The sequence below is a fragment of the Cricetulus griseus genome, chromosome 5 (assembly GCF_003668045.3).
Source record: "Cricetulus griseus strain 17A/GY chromosome 5, alternate assembly CriGri-PICRH-1.0, whole genome shotgun sequence".
Classification (NCBI taxonomy): domain Eukaryota; kingdom Metazoa; phylum Chordata; class Mammalia; order Rodentia; family Cricetidae; genus Cricetulus; species Cricetulus griseus.
Window position 1 is genome coordinate 122,109,834 of NC_048598.1, and position 21,631 is coordinate 122,131,464.

The 21,631-nt window shown below is 40.4% G+C and overlaps 1 protein-coding gene and 1 pseudogene across 1 annotated transcript; both read right to left on the reverse strand.

The window, feature by feature from the left end:
* Positions 1-12,157: 12,157 nt before the first annotated feature.
* On the reverse strand, positions 12,158-13,113 carry LOC100763508 (annotated as a pseudogene).
* Positions 13,114-18,387: 5,274 nt separating this feature from the next.
* Positions 18,388-20,776, reverse strand: LOC100763794 (disintegrin and metalloproteinase domain-containing protein 21). Its single transcript, XM_027418666.2, has one exon. It carries the CDS (start codon positions 20,774-20,776, stop codon positions 18,539-18,541), a length of 2,238 nt encoding a protein of 745 aa, XP_027274467.1. The 3' UTR covers positions 18,388-18,538.
* Positions 20,777-21,631: the final 855 nt, after the last annotated feature.

A 21,631-nucleotide genomic window follows, 5' to 3' on the forward strand; every position in this document is an offset into this window, starting at 1 on the left:
TTAGTCAGGTTTTTACTTAGTTGTTTCAGAGTTTTACATATGTCATCCATTCCTCCATGGTCCAAGTGTCTGCTGAGAGATTTGCTGTTAGTGTAGTGGCAATTGCCTTAAATGTGGGTGGCATCCTTGTTGTAAGAATTCTCTGTCTCTCTGTTGTACATGTTCAGCTGGTTTGCTATGGCTCCATAGGTTGAGGCTCTGGTCACATCAACCTGGGTTTGGTGGACCTGCATGTCAGTACCATTTTCAAGATTAGGGAAGTACTCAGTCATTGTTTTAATTAATTATTGAATTAATTTTTATATTTTTCTCTTCTCTTTCTCTGTGATACCTTATGATTTTAATTCTTGTTGATTAATTAAATTATTTATTAATTTAACTTGTGATTAAACCTAGGGCCTTATGCATGCTAAGCAAAAGCAAGCAAGAACTTTACCACTGAGCCTCATCTCCAGCGCCTGAATTTAGTTTTTGGTAAGTAGTTTTGGTGTTTTCAATTGTTTTCTTTATGATGGGCCATGATTATTTTCTTTTATGATTTTCTTTAAATGTGTTTGTTTTTTGAGACAGGGTCTCATTATGAAGACCAGGCTGTCCTGGAACTCAGAGATCTCCTGCTGGGATTAAAGGTGTAACATCATGAGCCCAGCCTTAAAATTAGGTTTTTATATATTTTGTTCTATTTGTTTTTTCTTTCACTCTTAAAGTTTAATTAGCTGTCTTATAGTTTAATTAGATATCATAGTTTCTTTTTCATTTTTATTGTTTGTTGGCAATTTCATCCAAGTATATAGTGCATTCTAATTACTGCCACCCACTACCCTTTCTGACCTGTCTACTTTCTCCTCCTTCACATTTCCCTTTCCCACATTTATGACTTCTGCTTTGGGACTTGCTGAATTCAACCAGGGCCCTTTCTGAGAATAGGTTTTTAACTAGTCATTTTTTAAAAACCTGGTAGGCCTATGGGTGGGTGTGTGACTGAAGAAAATATCTTTGCTTGCCCCAGAATCCAATAATACCCAATCCTTCAGCAGATAGGGGTAGGGCCTTGGGAGCCCCTTCCAGATCTATAATTGACTGTTGGCAGACACAGTCTTATGTAGACCCATTGCAGGCAGCCACAGATGCTATGAAATCATGGTTGCATCATGCCCAGAAAATAGTGTTTTACTGCCCTTCTCATCTTCTGTGATGTTTCCGTAGCCTTAGAGGGAACAGTTTAAATGTGTTGATGGATGCTGTCATTTATTCTCAGCACTTTGAGAAGCCATGTGTGTTCTCGCAGATTCAGCCTCCATTCCTTGAGCGTGTCATTTGTTTGTTTGTTTATTTATTTATTTATTTATTTATTTATATCATAGTCCAACTTGGTTAAGCTGGTTTTGGTGTTTTAGTTTGGAGATGTGATGGCTACTCTTGGTTGTCAACTTGACTCTATCTGGAATGAACTATAATCCAGAAATGAAGGAGACACTTGCGATCTGAATCTTGAGGCTAGACGGCACACCTTTCATCTGGGCCACATCTTCTGCTGGAAGCCTATATAAGGACAATGGAAGAAGGAGAGCTTCCTTTGTTTTTCACCTGCTTGCTCATACCTTGTCAGCACATCCATCCATTGCTTCACTGGCATTGGAACCTACTTCTTTGGGATTCCAGCACATATGGAAGATCAGCTGAGACACACAGACTTGGGGGTCTGAGCAACTCTAAATTATTGGACTTTCCATTCACAGCTAGTCATTGTTGGACTGCAGCCTATATGTCATTCCAATGAGTTCCTATATACTTCCCATATACATATATATGCATATGTATACATATATATATATATATATATATATAGAGAGAGAGAGAGAGAGGGAGAGAGAGAGAGAGAGAGAAATTCAGTCTATAAGCTATAGGTTCTGTGACTCTAGAGAACCCTGACTAAGATTTTGGTACCAGAGAAACAGAAGTATAAGGATGAATCTTTGAAGTGTCTGGAACTAGCTTTATAATTTACCAACACCTTCAAATTCACCAGCACCTTCTGCCTCTGAAGCCTTTCCAGTCACTTTCCTACTGGGAGCTTGGAAAGCACTGGAAGTCCATGGTGAAAACTATATTTCAAACCTAAAAAGATAAATGCCTTTGGTTATCTTGATTTATCAATATTGAGTAGCAATGGATTTAGTGAAACTTTGGTTGGTTACTGTTGATATCTCTGGATAAATTGATAAAGGAAAGAAATGAGCTCTATGATAAAATTACTAACTTCAGAATACAGTGACAGACAACAATGAACTTACTGAAAAACTATCTCCAGATGCAAATAAACAACCTAAAAGTTTCTAAGTGTGCCCCAGAAGAGAATCTTCTCTCTAGCAGCTGCAGAGGTCTGCCCCAGCCTGCGGGGCGAGAACACGAGCTCAAGACCCCAAAATGCTGCAGCAACAAAGGACCTAGAATGAAGAGACAAAGAGGCACAAGGAACGGACAGCAAGACAGGCTTTCTGATCAAGGTGACACATTTTATTTGTTCTCTCAGGCAGTTATATAGTTCTCGGGGCAGAATGTAGGGAGGGAGTCTGAGAACATAGCATGTTAGCCACCAGGAAGCTTGGCAGGGTGGAAAAGTCAAAGCAGGGAGATTGCTTAGAAGCCTAACCCCTTTTTGTTCTAGTTTCCCTGGCTCATGACCATTATGCTCCAAGGCTTTGTTTTATAGCTTTGTTTGCCAAACTGGAACTTAATATTTTGAAACTTTTATGTGGTTTAGGTCCAGAGGCTGCATTAGGCCATGGTATCCAGCAGAGCTTGGTTGTGGAAAATCAGACTGAAGCCCTCATTATAAGGTTGGTTGAATTACAGTACTACACTGCTAAGGAGATTAATGGTTTTGCTAATTCATTCAAATAGAAGTCTGGGGAATATGTGTGGGAATGGATTTTAAGGGTGTGGGATAATGGTGGAAGGAACGTAGAACTATATCAGGCTGAGTTTATTGATATGGACACCCTGAGTGGAGATTCTAGGTTTAATATGGAAGCTCACATAGTTTAAAAACGTGTTAAAGTTTGCTTGAATGATTAGCTGAAGTGTTTATCAAAAGATGGGCCTACTGAAAAGGAGTTTGAGATGCCTGATATTCCTTGGCTTAGTGCTGATGAAGGGATTTTAAGGCTCAGGGAAACTGCAATGCTAGAGTGGGTATGCTGTGTAAAACCTAATCCTCCACAATGGGAAGACCCAGGAGCTATGCCCTACACTAATCTTATAAGGTGCAAAATGGTAAGAGGGACCACAGCACATTCGAAGAGTTTTGTTGTTGCCCTTTTCCTTGTGACTGACCTTAGGGTTGGAGATGCTGCTGCTCAATTGGATGAATTAAATGCAATGTGTTTAATTGGGTCCCGAGGTAGCAGGGGCTAGGTGGCAGCACTGAATTACCAGAGGCAAGGTGATGGTAGTTATCATAATGGGCAGTGCTTTGGGTATGATGTACACCATGGGACAGAAATTCCATACATGGGGCTTGTAGTGGATGGTGCAACCTGTGGCCTAGGGAAATACTGTAAACAGCAATCCTGTGTTTTTCATCAACATTTGAATTTTAAATGCAACGTCAGCCATTGTAATTTCAGAGGGGTATGTAACAACAAAGGCAATTGTCACTGTGTGCAAGGCTGGCAACCACCATACTGTGAAAAGAAAGGACTAGGTGGTAGTACAGACAGTGGCCCTATGACTTTGACTAAGGATATGTTTCAAGCCAAAATACATGTGCATATAAACAGGATACTACTTGTTTTATTTACTCGTATTGCTCTTATCTTGGTTTCACTTATTTTGGGTGCATTTACAAAAGCAATAATGATTGTAGACCTCAGACATGAACATTCTATGATAAGATAGAATTGATTCCATTCCATACTAACTGGAGCCACACAATGAACAACCCATGTCAATCACTACAAGAAATTTCCATTGATTTCCCCTGACAGCTGTGTAACCTGTCCAAGTCTGAGATTTCCATCTTGAAATAAAATCACTGGGGAATTAAAATTGTGCCTCTATGTTTAAATTTGCTTTTATAATTATTTCTTGAAATCTCTCTTTCTTATCTGTCTCATCTTCTCTCCCTCCCTCCCGCTGTCCTTTCCCTTCCCCCTTCTCTCTCTCCATTTGTAAATGTGAGAGCAGATGCTGGTGAAGGCCAGCATCAGAGTCCCTGGAGCTGGAGTTACAGGTGGTTGTGGGGCATCCATCATGGATGCTGAGAACCTAACCCCGGTCTCTGCAAGAGCAGCAAACACTCTTGACTTCGGTGTCTTAATATCACATAATTTATCACGTCTGAGGTTTTGTTTTGATTTCAGTTTTTTTCTTGCTCTGTTTTGTGGTGCTAAGCAGCATAGCCAAGAACCCAGCCCCAACACTCTACTGTACCCCAACATTTGGTCACATTCTTTATATTCCTATGTGCAAATCCATCTTTCAGATCTTTTTTTCATGAAAACAAAACATATTTATGATGTCTGTGTTCTCTAGATACATCTGTATCAAATTTGGGCTGCATTAGTATATTCTACTGTTAACTTTTGCCATGGTCTGTTTGCAATTGTATTAGATTGTCGTCTATTTTACTGTTAATGTAAACTTAGCATCAGTAGGGAACATTTGTGAATTATATGGATACATGAATGAAAGGAACATTCATGTCATAGATATCAGAGTTTCAGTAGTGGTGTTGAACTTTACTATGTGACAATGGGAAAACTCTTTGTTTTTGTTTTTTCAAATACCAGTGATTACACTCAGCGTGCCAAGATGAGTTATACTTCTCCAAAAGTATCGAAATCGATGCAAGTGCCTACAATAATTCTGGAGTGTTTTAGGTGCTGAATACACACACTAGCTTCTACCATTATCTTTGGTTGTACAATGTACAAGAACTGTAGTTGCGGGGGAGTGTGTAACAAGAACAGGCATTGTCATTGTATGTGTGGTTGGAAACCACCAACATGTGATCAGAGAGGAGGGGGTAGTAGTGAAGATGGAGGCCCTCCCCTTATAGACTAAAGGTCTGTGAGCCAGGCTATCCATGCATGTCAATCAGGCACTTACTCTGATACTTTTTTTGAGCTGTACATAAAGATTATGTTTATTATGTTTTTTTATTTTTCATTTTTTATTAGTTCAAATTAGGAATAAGCTTGCTTCTCATGTCAATCCCTTCTCCCTCCCCCTCCCCTCTCCCCAACCCCCCACCTGCCTCCCACTCCATTCCTCCTCCACTCTCCAGGGAGGGCAGGGCCCTCAATGGGGAGGGCTCCCCAAAGTCCACCATATCATCCTGGGCTAGGCCTAGGCCCTCCCCCCTGTGTCCAGGCTGAGAGAGCATCCCTTCATGTAGGATAGGCTCTCAAAGTCCCTTCTTACACCAGGGAAAACGACTGATCCACTACAAGGGGCCCCATAGAGTGCAGAGGCCTCCTAAATGACATCCATGTTCAGGGGTCTAGATCAGTCCCATGCTGGCCTCCCAGACAGCAGTCTGGGGTCCATGTGCTCCCCTTTGTTCAGGCCAGCTGTTTCTGTGGGTTTCACCAGCCTGGTCCCAACCCCTTTGATCTTCTTTCCTCTCTCTCTGCAACTGGGTTCCAGAGTTCAGTTCAGTGTATATCTATGGGTGTCTGCCTCTGCTTCCATCAGCCACTGGATGAGGGCTCTAGGAAGGCATATAAAGTAGTCATCAGTTTCATTATAGGGGAAGGGCATTTAGGGTATCCTTTCCACCATTGCCTACATTGTCAGCTCATGTCATCCTTGTAGATCTCTGGAAATCTCACTGGTGCCAGATCTCTCCTCGGACCTATAATGGCTCCCTCTGTTGTGGTATCTCTCATTCTGATCTCCTCTATTCTTCCCCCAACTCAACATTTCTGCTACTCTATTTCCTCCTCTCCCCTCCTCTTCTTCTGCTCTCATTTTGCCAGCTCCCTCTCCCCTACCCTCATGCTCCCAGTTAGGTCAGGAGTTCCTGCCCTTCCTATTCTCCAGGGTCCATGCATTTTTCTCTTAGAGTCCTTCCAGGTGGAGAGAAGACTCCATTGTAGGCTGGTAATCCTTTGCTCTATGTCTAAAATTCATATATGAGTGAGTACATACCATGTTTGTCTTTTTGTGACTGGGCTACCTCACTCAGGATGGTTTCTTCTAGTTCCATCCATTTGCCTGAGAATTTCAAGATTCCATTGCTTTTTTCTACTGAGTAGATTGTATAAATGTACCACATTTTCTCTATCCATTCTTCAGTTGAGGGGCATCTAGGTTGCTTCCAGGTTCTGGCTATTACAAATAATGCTGCTATGAACATGGTTGAACATATGTCCTTGTTGTATGAATGTGCATTATTTGGGTACATGCCCAAAAGAGGAATGGCTGGATCTTGAGGTAAACTGATTCCCATTTTTCTGAGCAACCGCCATACTGATTTCCAGAGTGGTCTTACAAGTTCACACTCCCACCAGCAATGGAGGAGTGTTCCTTTTTCTCCACATCCTCTCCAGCATAGATTGTCATTGGTGTTTTTGATTTTAGCCATTCTGGCCGGTGTAAGATGGTATCTCAGAGTTGTTTTGAGTTGCATTTCTCTGATGGCCAAGGATTTTGAGCACTTTCTTAAGTGTCTTTCAGCCATTTCAGAGTCCTCTGTTGAGAATTCTCTATTTAGTTCTATACCCCACTTTTTAATTTCATTGTTTGGTGTTTTGGTGGCTAGCTTCTTGAGTTCATTGTATATTTTGGAAATCAGCCCTCTGTCAGATGTGGGGTTGGTGAAGATCTTTTCCCATTCTGTGGGCTGTCGATTTGTCTTACTGACTGTGTCCTTTGCCTTACAGAAGCTTCTCAGTTTCAGGAGGTCCCATTTATTAATTGCGGATCTCAGTGTCTGTGCTACTGGTGTAAGGAAGCAGTCTCCTGTACCAATTCGTTCAAGGGTATCTCCCACTTTCTCTTCTAGAAGATTCAGTGTGGCTGGATTTATGTTGAGATCTTTGATCCATTTGGACTTAGGTTTTGTGCATAGTGACAGAAATGGACCTATCTGCAATCGTCTGCATGTCACAATCCAGTTGTACCAGCACCATTTGTTGAAGATGCTTTCTTTTTTCCCATTGTATAGATTTAGCTTCTTTGTCAAAAATCAGGTGTTCATACATGTGTGGGTTAATATCAGGTTTTTAATTTGATTCCATTGGTCTATCTGCCTATTTTTGTGCCAATACCAAACTGTTTTCAGAACTATGGCTCTATAATAGAGCTTGAAGTCAGGGATGGTGGTGCCTCCAGAAGATCCTTTATTGTACAGAGTTGTTTTGGCTAACCTGTGCTGTTTTTGTTTTTCCATATAAAGTTGAGTATTTTTCTTTCAAGGTCTTTGAAGAACTGTGTTGGGATTTTGATGGGGATTGCATTGAATCTGTAGATTGCTTTTGGCAAGATTGCCTTTTTACTATGATGATTCTACCTATCCAAGAGCATGGGAGATCTTTCCATTTTCTGGTATCTTCTTTAATTTCTTTCTTTAAAGACTCAAAGTTTTTACTGTACAGGTCTTTCACTTTTTTGCTTAGCGTTACCCCAAGATACTTTATGTTGCTTGTGGATATTGTGAAGGGTGATGTTTCTCTGATGTCTTTCTCATTGCATTTATCATCTGTATATAGTAGGACTACTGATTTTTTTGAGTTAATTTTGTAACCTGCTACTTTGCTGAAGGTGTTTATCAGCTGTAGGAGTTCCCTGGTAGAATTTTTCGGGTCACTAATGTAGACTATCATATCATCTGCAAATAGTGAAAGTTTAACTTCTTCCTTTCCAATTTGTATCCCTTTGATCCCCTTTTTCTTGTCTTATTATTCTAGCTATAAGCTAGAGAGAGTGGAAAGCCTTGACTTGTTCCTGATTTTAGAGGAATCGCTTTGAGTTTCTCTCCATTTAGTTTGAGGTTGGCTGTTGGTTTGGTGTATATTGCTTTTATCATGTTTAGATATGTTCCTGTTATTCCTGTTCTCTCCAAGATCTTTGTCATGAAGTGATGTTGGATTTTGTCAAAGGCTTTTTCAGCATCTAGTGAGATGATCTTGTGGTTTTTCTTTTTCAGTTTGTTTATATGGTGGATTACATTGATGGATTTTTGTATGTTGAACCATCCTTGCATCCCAGGGATGAAGCCTACTTGATCATGGTGGATGATTTTACTGATGTGTTCTTGGATTCGATTGGCCAATATTTTGTTGAGTATTTTTGCATTGATGTTCATGAGGGATATTGGTCTGTAGTTCTCTTTTTTAGTTGTATCTTTGTGTGGCATGGGTATCAAAGTGATTGTAGCCTCGTAAAAAGAGTTTGACAAAGTTCCTTCTGCTTCTATTGTGTGGAACAATTTGAGGAGTACTGGTATTATGTCTTGTTTGAATTTCTGGTAGAATTCTGCAGTGAAGCTGTCTGGCCCTGGGCTTTTTTTGGTTGGGAGACTTTTGATGACTTCTTCTATTTCATTAGGGGTTACAGGTCAATTTAAACTGCTTATCTGTTCTTGGTTTAATTTTTGTAAGTGATATCTATCCAGAAAATCATCCATTTTCTTTAGATTTTCAAATTTTGTGTAGTACAGGTTTTCAAAGTATGACCTGATGATTCTCTGGGTTTCCACAGTGTCTGTTTTTATATCCCACTTTTCATTTCTGATTTTGTTAATTAGTATGCTCTCTCTCTGCCTTTTGGTTAGTTTGGATAGAGGTTTGTCTATCTTGTTGATCTTCTCAAAGAACCAACTCTTTGTTTCAGTGATTCTTTGTAATGTTTTCCTAGTTTCTACTTTATTGATTTCAGCCCTCTGATTATTTCCTGGTGTCTACTCCTCCATGGTGAATTTGCTTCTTTTTGCTCTAAAGCTTTCAGTTGTTCTGTCAATTCTCTAGTGTGACTATTCTCCAGTTTCTTCATGTGGGCATTTAGTGCTAGGAACTTTCCTCTTAGCACTGCTTTCAGAGTTTCCCATAAGTTTGGGTATGTTGTATCTACATTCTCATTAAATTCTAGGAAGTCTTTAATTTCTTTTTTTATTTCTTCCTCAACCAGGAATGGTGCAATTGGGTGTTACTCATTTTCCACGAGAATGTAGGTTTTCTGCAATTCGTATTGCTATTGAATTCTAGCTTTAATGCATGGTGGTCTGGTAAGATACAGGGGGTTATTTCAATTCTTTTGTAACTGTGGAAGTTTGCTTTGCTGTCAACTATGTGGTCAGTTTTTGAGAAGGTTCCATGTGGTGCTGAGAAGAAGGTATATTCTTTTGTGTTTGGATGGAATGTTCTATAGATATTTTAAACCCAGTTGGGTCATAACTTCTGTCAGACCCTTTGTTTCTTTGTTACGTTTCTGTCTGGTGGTCCTGTCTAGTGGTGAAAGTGGTGTGTTGAAGTCTCCTACTATAAGTGTGTGTGGTTTTATGTGTGGTTTGAGCTTTAGTAATGTTTCTTTTACAAATGTAGGTGCCTTTGTATTTGGAGCATAGATGTTCAGGACTGAGACTTCATCTTGATGGACTTTTCCTGTGATGAGTATGAAATGCCCTTCTTCATCTCTTTTGATTAATTTTAGTTTGAAGTCTAATTTATTAGATATTAGGATTGCTACACCAGCTTGTTTCTTGGGCCCATTTGATTGGAAAATCTTTCCCCAACCCTTTACTCTAAGGTATCGCCTGTCTTTGAAGTTGAGGTGTGTTTCTTGTATACAGCAGGATGGATTCTGTCTTTGTATCCATTCTGTTAGCCTGTATCTTTTTATAGTCAGGTTAAGACCATTGACGTTGAGGGATATTAACGTCCATTGATTGTTGGTTCTTGTTTGCTTTGGATTTATTGTTGGTGGTGTCATTGTGTGTGCATTTTGCCCTCCTGTTTCTTTTCATGTTTGGATTATCTATTGCCTGTGTTTTTGTGAGTGTAGTTATCTTCGTTGGGTTGGAGTTTTTCTTCCAGAACTTTCTGTAGTGCTGGATTTGTGGATATGTATTGTTTAAGTCTGGTTTTGTCATGGAATATCTTGTTTTCTCCATCTATAGTGATTGAAAGTTTTGCTGGGTGCAGTAGTCTGGGTTGGCATCCATGCTCCCCTAGTGTTTGTAGGATATCTATCCAGGATCTTCTGGCTTTCAAAGTTTCCATTTAGAATTCGGGTGTGATTCTGATAGGTCTGCCTTTATATGTTACTTAGCCTTTTTCCTATGCTGCTCTTAATATTCTCTCTTTATTCTGTAAGTTTGGTGTTTTGATTATTATGTGGTGAGGGGACATTTTTGTGGTCCAGTCTGTTTGGTGTTCTTGTAAGCTTCTTGTACTTTCATAGACCTATCCTTCGCTAGGTTGGGGAAGTTTTCTTCTATAATTTTGCTGAATATGTTTTCTGTACCTTTGAGCTGTATTTCTCCACCTTCTTCTATAACTATTATTCTTAGGTTTGGCCTTTTCACGGTGTCCCATATTTCCTGGATACTTTGTGTTAGGGATTTTTTGGACTTGAGATTTTCTTTGGTCGATGACTCTATATCCTCTAGAGCAAGTCTTCAACAACTGAGATTCTCTCTTCCATCTCTTGAATTCTATTGGTTATACTCACATTTTTAGTTCCTGATGTTTATCCAGCCTTTCTATTTCCACCATCCCCTCATTCTGCGTTTTCTTTATTGTTTCTATTTCAGCTTGCATGCCTTGAACTGTTTCGAGTGCTTCCTTCACTTGTTTGGTTGTTTTTTTCTTGGCTTTCTTTAGATTCTTTAAGAGATTAGTTTATTTCTTGAATGTTTTGGTTTGTCTTTTCCTCCATTTCATGTAATTTTTGCTTGTTTTTTCTTCTATTTAAGGGATTTTCTCGTTTCCTCTTTAAAGGTCTCTATCATCTTCCTAAGATAATTTTTGAGGTCCATCTCTTCTTCATCCTCTGTGTTGGGCTTTTCAGATCTTGCTGCTGTGGAGTCCCTAGATTCTGGTGATGTCATATTTGTCTTTCTGTGGTTGAGTGTGTTCTTATTCTGTCGTCTTCCCACTTCTTCTTCCAGTGGGTGCAGGTGGCGTCTCTCTATCTCCTCTTGTCACTCATTGGTGTGTGTGGGCCAAGACTTCAGTGTCTGTAGCTTTGGATGGTCTTGCCTCTCCTGGTAGTCTCCTCACTAAGTAGAGGTTGGGCTGTCAGAGGAGGAAGGAAGAGTGAGGTGTTTCCAGACTCAGGGAAAGGGGGCTTTGCCAGGAGGGCAAAACATCTAAAGGAGAACTTGAAAGTTGTAATTCTTTTTTTTTATTTTCTGAAGTTTATCATAATTTTACAAAACAGAACAAATCAAAATGCAGGTATCAAAAACAGCAGTTTACAGAATTTCTGCACTGGTTCTCACCTCAGTCAGTGACTCTGGAACTGGCATCTTATGCAAAGACTAACCAGGCTGATTCCCTCTTGGCTTTGTGCATTCACGTGATTGTTTTGGAACTACTTCATAATAATAATTTTTTACAAGCACCGGTCATTTTTTTGAGAACCAATTTGGTTCGTCCAACAAAGTAAACACATTTTTTTTTCACTGTGTGACATTTTCTTTCTTAAAAAACACTGAGCTGAAACACAGAATATGTATTTGTTTGGATCAGAACCAAATTTTCTGAGATCCCCATTACCCGAAGAACACTGAAGACTTCATTGGGCATATGAAATGTTACAGTGAATACTTTCGTAAATGTCTAAGGCAGCTACCTTATTTCGGAAGAAAGCAGTATTTCATTCAGAGGCTGCTAGAGTTTGAATTACATCAGTTTCAATGACTTTTCTCTGAATTGGGTTAGTTTCCCCAGACAGCCTTATTATCAGAAGGAAAATGTGATGTTTGTGCCAAAGAGGTGCTTGTATTTTGTAAATACATTTATATAGAGCAAGACTCCTTGCTCTGGACCCTGGGTCACCACAAAGAGATTGAGGCCATGATAACTGGATGCTAACAGCAAGTAGCACACTTACACTCACACCATTATCTGGAGGCAAGCAGAAATAAAGCTGGAAATCGGTAGTGGGGCTCACCCACTACTAGCTCTGGAAAAACATTTTGCATAAATAAGGGAAGTGTGGTCCAGTTTTGCAATGTTAATAGCTGCCAGTCTCTCATTTTTAAAAATAAAGATCACTTCCTGACTAGCAATGAGTTAGGAAACTGGCCTCAAATTTGATCAGATCTCTCACTATTGGTTAAAAATAAAGTAAAACCCTTAAACCAGCCAAAGAGTAAAAATTGCACAATCAAACTTGAATATAAATTACAGAATGGTATACATATTATTGACATGGTTATGAAAGGATCAAACACCCCCATTGAAACAAAATTTTCTCCACATTATCTCAATTTTTATTAAGGAAACTAATATGTAATTTTCTTCTTTATAAGTATGAAAAAGGAAGCAAGGCAAAGCTGAGAGAAACAGCTGCTACCCACAGGGCAGCGGTGCCATTTGGTTGTTTTGGTCTTTGTACCAGCAACTCCCACTTCTGTGAGTGATGTCCAGTTCCAGCTGGACTACACAGTTTTTCTTGCAGTCAAAACACAAACAATGGACCCTACCCCTCCAGCAGCAAGTGCCTTTTTATGCCACTATAGTAACATTGCACTGCTATTGTCAGAGGGGCTCTCAAAGCCTTCATAAATATACTTCATTAGGAGGTCCACACCATTCTTATCCAGAGACTGAACAGCCTTTTCAATATCATTAGCTTTAAGAGATGAGCACTTTCAAAACAATGCTGCCTGTCCGGTCCTTCACTGCCTGACTCTTTGTGTTGATGGGGGTTCTTCAGAGCCGCCCGGAGTGCAGCTGTCATGTTTCCTTGCCGCAGGCCTGAGTCCACCTCGCCCTTGTCGGGCCCGGCCTGGCCATCGCCGCCATCCTCCTCGTCCACGAACTTGTTCTCATCATATTCGTCCACGTCCACCTTCCGGAAGCAGGCCGAGACACCATGTTCTTCGACATCCCGGATCGTGATGCGATGCTGGCCTTCCCTCCGCGGTTCCTCTTGCATTTCGAACGTTGTAATTCTTTTTACATGAAGGAAATCACTCAACTACAGGAAGGAGTCATATGTGATCCCTCGGACAATTTTATATTCTCCAGGAAGCCTGAGGTTTTCATCTTGAAGCAAATTCATGACAGAATTTTAAAATGGGCTTCTATGTTTAAACTCTTCTAAAGCATAGTTTCTGAAGGTTATTCTGTTTTCTTTGTTCTGGTTGCTTGTCTTCTATTGTACTGCCCTGGGCTGTACTCCAATGCCTGGCCGTGCTCTCTATGTGCCTATATATGAAACAGGGCTTTCAAAGTCACAAGAGGAACTGAAAACATTCTAAGAGGCCAGCACTCCCGGTTTCCAAATATTCCTGCCCTAAATTTCAAAAGTATTAACATGCACCAATATTAATATTGTCATGGTGTTTTTAAAATTGACTTTATTAGAATTTCATACTTGCCCATTTTACTGTTGTAAAGAAGTGCCAAGCATTGAAAAGAAAAAAAAAAAAAAAAAAAGGACACATGCCAGCGATGTAGGTAGACGCATAAACGCTTTTGCATAAATGCTTTTGTGTTCTAGGCATCTGGAATTTCCATAGTAGTTCTTAACCTTGCTGTGTAACTATCTATAGTCATATTTTCAGGCCTTTGAGGGACTATATCCATTATTCCTAGATGAAATATACTTTGGTTACATGTTCTAAAATTGAAGACAGTGCATAAGAAAATGATGGAACATTCTAGCGACTGGATACAAACTAGCTTCTAGTCTACCTTCTCATTCTCATTCTTGGATTGTGCTAAATGTGGGCTATTTCATGCTCACTCTTTGATATCTTTACTGTTAAGACAGCACCCGAGGAATCAGCAGCTATAATTTTCAATTATTTAAGTACTTCATGAACCTTCTCATGTTTGAAATCATAGGATCTCATATATAAATTCAGCAGTTTCGATATGCAAAATAACTTTCTCCGTATTTTGAATCACTATGATGAGAGGTTTTATAAAATCCATTAATACCAATGAGCCTAGCATACAATTCCAGACTTTTTGACAGCATCATATGGGCTTTTATCCATTCTACTTAAATTTTCTGATTTGTAACCTGCCTTTCCTGATTTATTTGCATCATTATAGAATTTGGGGGCTCCTGTTATTGGGAATTCATGGACCCCAGTCTGACAGCTGGGGAACCAACATAAAACCAGGCCCCCTGAATGTGGGTGTCAGCTAGGAGCGCTGGGCAGTCTATGGGGCCTCTGGCAGTGGAACCAGGATGTATCCCTAGTGCACAAATGAACTCTGGGAGCCCATTTCCCATGGATGGATCCTCTTTTAGCTTAGATACACAGGGGAGGGTCTAGGCTCTGCCCCAAATGACTTGACAGATTTTTATGATCCCTCATGGAAGGCCTCACCCTCCCTGGGGCATGAATGGGGGATGGGATGGGAGGTCAGTGGGGGCGTGGGAGGATGCCGGCGAGAGGGGACTGGGATTGATATGTATAATAAGATCATTTCTAATTTAAATAAAATTCATTTAAAAAAATCCAAATACTACCACCTGGGAGAAAATTATTATTGGGGCTTCTAAGTTCAGTTAATTATGCATAAATAAATTTAGTGTGCCTGATACCATTCACAGGCAATCACTTTGTGTCTTTATTTTCAATTCAGCATTTCACAGTGTTATGGCACTCTCACTAGGCCCCACCTCTCAACGGTTCCCAGTCATACCTACTAAAGACCAAGCATCCACTATGTGACTCTTTAACTCTGACACAAACCACATCCAAGCCATAACACTACAGCCCCTGGACTCCCTGTCTCCAGGGAGTCCAGTCACCTGCACACTAGGTGGAGTTCTTTACTTCATAAGTAGGCTCTGTGGAGTATTTCTTTATATTGACTAGTACACACGTAGGAATTGTCTTCACACTGACCTACTTTGTAATGTCACCAATTGGCCTCTAGGCTTCAGTGGCACCAAAGAATTGAGCCCAGAGAGGAACTGTGATCATAAAAGACTCACATTAGGTCCTCTTTGGCTGTTTTCCAGATTAAACACCACTGTGCTACAGTTAAGTCAGTTTCTTCATTTCCCTCCCCAATTCATAAGATCTCAACCATAAGGATGGGGCAGGAGCTGTCAGAGTCTGGATTTAAAGTAAATTATTAATTTTGGCATGCAGTGGTCAGACTTACTCTCATGCCTGGTGCATGTTAAGGAACACACGTACAGGAAATTTTTTTAAAAAGGACATGCTTCCTGACCTTTGACCTATTACATTAGTCTTCCTAGAGGGACTTGGTTGATTTGTTTTTGCTTGTTTGTCTTAAAGGGTAAGGGTAACTTCTTTCACCCAAAGAGCTTATCAGAAATGTGATATTTTCTGTCTCTCTATTTTTAGCCAGTCTCATCATCGTAATGGTGTTTGTAATGAATCATCCTATAGAAAATTTTTATCAGCTTTCTATAGTCCTATAGCTTGGGTATCTTTGTTATCTGTTTCATTCTGTGACCAAGACAAAAACAGGAGCTACATACAGACCTCACCCACTTCTTGGCCAGCCCTAATTACAGTGCACCAGAAGTTTATTGCCTGTTAGTGCTCGTCAGAGCTCTGAAGATGACACACCACATCACATGAGTGACAGGAAATGGTACTTGCCAGATAAACACTTCCCCTTTCTTTTGCATGTGCTTAAGAGGGTATGTTTCAAAATGACGTCAAAATGGTAGGAATGAACATAAACTGTGATTTGCCTAAGGTAGTTGTGAAAGCCTACACTCTGCCCCCTTGGCTGGATGTTTGCCTTTTCATCTCACATTTAGGCATGGTTGTGACATTCAGTTTCTGCCATGAGCATAAGGAAAATCCAAGGGTTTTTTCCTTTCCTGATGAACATGAAAGTTTTCCATTGCCTCCCTTTCTTTGTGGAATGTCATGTGAAGTCTTAAGACCTAGAACTGTGGGGCTGGAGAGATGGCTCAGAGGTTCAGAGCACTGACTGCTCTTCCAGAGGTCCTGAGTTCAATTCCCAGCAACTACATGGTGGCTCACACCATCTGTAATGAGATCTGGTGCCCTCTTCTGGTGTGCAGATATACATGGAAGCAGAATGTTTTATACATAACAAATTAATAAAATCTTAAAAAAAAAAGACCTGGGAGATGTGGCAATCATTTTCTCATAGTAAGGTGACAAACAGGCACATGAGAAGCTTACATGCTTGTGGAGATAGTGTAATTGAGGTGTGGAATCTGGATTCTGTTTCTTAGATCATAGATTTGTTATTTTATGTATATCAGTGTTTTGCTTGTGTGTACATATGAGCACCACATTCATGTCTGGTGCCCTTGGAGGTCAAAAGGTGTCAAGTCTCTTTGAACTGGAATCTGGATGGTTGTGAGCTACCATCTAGGTGCTGGAAACTGAACCTGGGTCCTCAACAAATATACTTATCCACTGAGTCTTCTTGCCAGTCCCAGGTCTGGCAAGTTAGAGTTACCAATCAACTTAGAAATTGTCTAGTTGGGCAATCTGTCTTAAAAAAATTGTTATGGATGGGGGAACACTTTCTTGCCAATGATTTATCCTAATGGCTCTTTGTCTAGGGTGACCAATGGGTTATCAATCTAAATTTCCAAAAGGCAGTCTTAGAATTGCAATAACCACAAAACTTCACACCAAAATGTTCAATTTCAAGTGTTGAGTATCATTCCTTAGTTCTCCAGAACTTTGTCAAGTGCTTTTGTTTATTTATTTGTTCTCAAGAGAGGGGTTCTCTATTTAGCCTTGGCTGTTCTGGGCCTCCCAGGCTGGTCTCAAACTTACAGAGATCTGCCCACCTCTGCCTCCTGAGTGCAGGGATTAAAGGTGTGCATCACCACTGCATTTTGAGCATCGATCAAAATGGTTATGTGGTTCTGTCCTTAAATATGTAATATTACAAACTATTGGTTCACATATGTTGAGTCACCCTTGCCTTTCTGGGTTTAAGTTCCCTTGGTTGTAAAGCATAATCTTGTTAATGTATTCCTGAATTCAGTTCACAAGTACTTCATTGGGATTTTTTTTTTGGTTTATGTTCATCAAAGAACTTGATTCACAGTTTTATTTTTGCTATGCCTTTACCTAGTTTGAGTATCAGAATAATCCTGGCTTCATAGGATGATTTTGGTAGTATTCCTTTGCTTTCTAGTTTGTGGAACAAGTTATGAATAGTTGGTATGGGCCCTGGAGAGCTGGCTCAGTGGATAAGAACACAGGCTACTCTCCCAGAGGACCAGAGTTCAGTTCCCAACACCCACATCAGGCTGTTCACAATCGTCTGTAACTCCATCTCTAAAGAATCTAATGCCTGTGACCTCTAGGTCACTTGTACTCCCTTGGATGTACTCACATACTCATACACACACCTATACATAATAATATGGTTTTCCTTTCATTTTGTTTATATAGTGCATTACATTGACTGATTTTCATATGTTAAACCATCCCTACATCTCTGGGATGAAGTCTACTTAGTTATGATGGATGATTACTTTGATGTGTTCTTGGATTTGGTTTTCCAGTATTTTATTGAGTATTTTTGCATCAATGTTCATGAGGGAGTTTGGTCTGTAATTCTCTTTGTTGCATCTTTGAATGTTTGGGTATCAGAGTAACGGTAACCTCATAAAAAGTTTGGCAATATTCCTTCTGTTTCTATTGTATGGAACAATTTGAGGAGTATTGATATTGGCTCCTCTTTGTAATTCTGGTAGAATTTTGCACTGAGACCATCTAGCCTGGGGCTTTTTTTTTTTTTTTGAGGGGATGGGAGACTTAATGTCTGCCTCTATTTCCTTAGGGGGTTATAGGTCTATTTAAATTGCTTATCTGTTCTTGATTTAATTTTGGTATTTGGTACCTACCCAGAAAATTGTTCATTTCTTTTAGATATTCAAATTTTATGGAGAACAGGTTTATGAAGTATGATCTAATCCAAATTAACAAATCAGAAACAAAAAGGGGAACATAACAACAGACACTGAGGATATCCAGAGAATCATCAGATCTCAGCATCCATGATGGACGCCCCACAACCACCTGTAACTCCAGCTCCAGGGACTCTGATGCTGGCCTTCACCAGCATCTGCTCTCACATTTACAAATGGAGTGAGAGAAGGGGGAAGGGAAAGGACAGCGGGAGGGAGGGAGAGAAGATGAGACAGATAAGATAAGAAAGAGAGATTTCAAGAAATAATTATAAAAGCAAATTTAAACATAGAGGCACAATTTTAATTCCCCAGTGATTTTATTTCAAGATGGAAATCTCAGACTTGGACAGGTTACACAGCTGTCAGGGGAAATCAATGGAAATTTCTTGTAGTGATTGACATGGGTTGTTCATTGTGTGGCTCCAGTTAGTATGGAATGGAATCAATTCTATCTTATCATAGAATGTTCATGTCTGAGGTCTACAATCATTATTGCTTTTGTAAATGCACCCAAAATAAGTGAAACCAAGATAAGAGCAATACGAGTAAATAAAACAAGTAGTACCTTGTTTATATGCACACGTATTTTGGCTCGAAACATATCCTTAGTCAAAGTCGTAGGGCCACTGTCTGTACTACCACCTTGTCCTTTCTTTTCACAATATGGTGGTTGCCAGCCTTGCACACAGTGACAATTGCCTTTGTTGTTACATACCCCTCTGAAATTACAATGGCTGACGTTGCATTTAAAATTCAAATGTTGATGAAAAACACAGGATTGTTGTTTACAGTATTTCCCTGGGCCACAGGTTGCACCATCCACTACAAGCCCCATGTATGGAATTTCTGTCCCATGGTGTGCATCATACCCAAAGCACTGTTCTTCTTTAATACCTTGTACCTTTATGTGATGAAATGTAGTGTGCTCACCTCCACCAGGAATACGAATGACACCATCACAATGCAGCAGTCCACAAAAAATACCGTCGTCTTGACATGCGAGAGGTTGGCTTCCTCCTCTTTGTAACTTCATCCCACAGTTTCCAAATCGGTCACCTTTGGGATTTAATTCTTTATAGCATATTGGCGAAGCATCCTTTACTTCATATCCAAAAAGAGCTTGACACTGCATATTGCGATCACTGCAGTTTCCTGACATGCAAACTGCTAGTGGTGAGCAAGGAGTTCCATCCTGGATGTGCATATCTTCTGGGCACTTCTCTGAGGTCCCATCACAGTATTCTGGCAGATCACAAATACCAAGTTTGTGTCTGCACACAGATCCAGCAGTTATAAATAAACAGTCCCTACAGCAACCTCCTGTATCGCAATCACTGTCCTGAGAAAACTCACAATTGATGCCGCAACACTTGTTAAGGAAACACTCTTTAAAGGAGCCACAGTCACACTGCTCATTTTCATCCACCCTCTTATCTCCACACCGAGGAACTATGTATTTAAAGTTGTCATACTGCTGACGATCGAAACTCAGGCATTCGTCCCATCCATGGATCCTATCATGTATCCCAGCTTGGGAACAATTGCTCATCATATCCATAAGAGAGGGAAATTCGTTCATGACACAACTGCTTCTTCTGAAACAAACACAGCCCGGTTGATCATGGTCTAAACCCAGACTGTGACCTAGCACATGAGCCAGAAGAGTTGCCCCCAGAAATGCATGACGATTTGCAACATGTACATATACTATTCCCAATTTGTGTTTGCACACTCCATGCTGAGGGGCTGAGTAATCCAAATCTCCAATTATATGTCCTGTTAAAAGAACTGAACTGGAAACCTTGATTGAATTATATAGTCGGAGTCTATGTACGGAAAAATTTTCCGAAATCCTTCCGAAATCATCGTGTAAGTTCACCAAGTCTGAATTTTCCCAAATCCATATAGCACTTGTAAAGATAGTCAATCCAGATAGTTTATAAATGCTATCTGTTATGCTGTTTATGATCAATATCATCTCAAGTGAGGCGGTAAAGTTGTTGATGCTTTTAGCTAATGAAGAACTCATCGTATAGTGCACTCGGAGTAATTTCACGTGCACACGCCACAAATACACTGGAGCTGCTCTGGGACTTCCAGAAAGCCTCGTCTCTTCAAGGGATTCATCTGCCTCCGCCACATTCTCTTCATTTCTACACTTTTTAGACTTATGTGACATTTCCATCACAAGCAGAGAAATTACATGCTCAAATTTGGAAGAAGATGCCAATGGTTTGATTTCATAAGTGAAGTCATCTACCTGCAGCATGCCATTCAGACCTCCATGGCAGGTGTCTAGTGTAGCTTGGGACCCAGGGACCCCTTCCAGGTAGCTGTAGAAGTAACAGTCTCGGGGAACAAATGGGTAGTCTTCCTGCTCGGCTCCTTGGTCATTAGTAGTGTACACAGGAACGTTTTCAGGAATCATATTCTTCTTGAGTTTCATATGGACCACGTGTCTTTGTCCCCTGAAGCGCATGCTGTAGGTCATCTGGTCCGGCATATCGCTTCCACCCATTCTCTGAGGAACCTTCCTGGGAATCACAACTTCAGAGGTAGCAAAGCGCCATTTTGGTGGACCACGGGAACAGCAGACAGGGCACAACAGTACCCAGAGCACAGATAGCCAGAGAGAACCTCCCAGGAGGACCTGAGTCCATGTAGATGCCCGGAGGAAGGGGGCCATGGACCACAGCAAACTAGTCCACCGGGAGGTAGACAAGACTAAGACCTCAAAGTTCACACCATGGCATGAGAGCAGAGTGAGGCAAGAGGCTCACAACCTCTGATAAGCAAAGGGAGAGGCTGTTACATAACAATGCTGTGCCCATCCAAGCATTGTGTGCTCAGTGATCTGGAGAGCCTGTGGTAGAAGCCCTAGGGAAGAGCAAAAAGTGGGAGGCACTTGGAGAAATTACTATGTATTTATGGTAAAACATTTATAAGTCTTTCTAAGGCTTGTATCTTACCTATCCATTTTTCATATTTGGCACAATTATCAATCAACTTTTCATATTTGGTCCAAAAACCACTCTGTCTATTAAAGATAAAAATATGAATTACCAGACTGATAGTAATTATAATTGGTATTGTGTCATTCTCTGTTAAGTCATTTATCATTTCATTCTCTGCTTCTATCTTCATTTAAAGCAGCACTATACTGGGCCCTTACACCTTGTATTATATTTTCCATCCTTAACACAGGGAAGACTTTTCCTTTTACTATTACTTAACTCTCTTGGTGAGGACATTCAAGGTGTCTTACCAAATCTGATGGCTTCTCAGTTTGTCTACAGCTGGCATGATTTCTCTGTCCATGTGGTTGTGCCATGCATTGGAGTGTCAAATTTTTTTTTTTTATCAAAATCTCAATTGTTCCATTTTACCAAAAAAGACTCGGGAGCCATATGCTGAGGTGAAGCCTGCCAGCTCAGAGGGGCAGAGAAAGTCCCCGGCTGACCTTTGTCTTTTCAGCCCTCTCCAAAGCTTCTGTTCTTTCTTACCATCTCAAACAAGTCTCTTCAAACTGAAATGTCCGTTC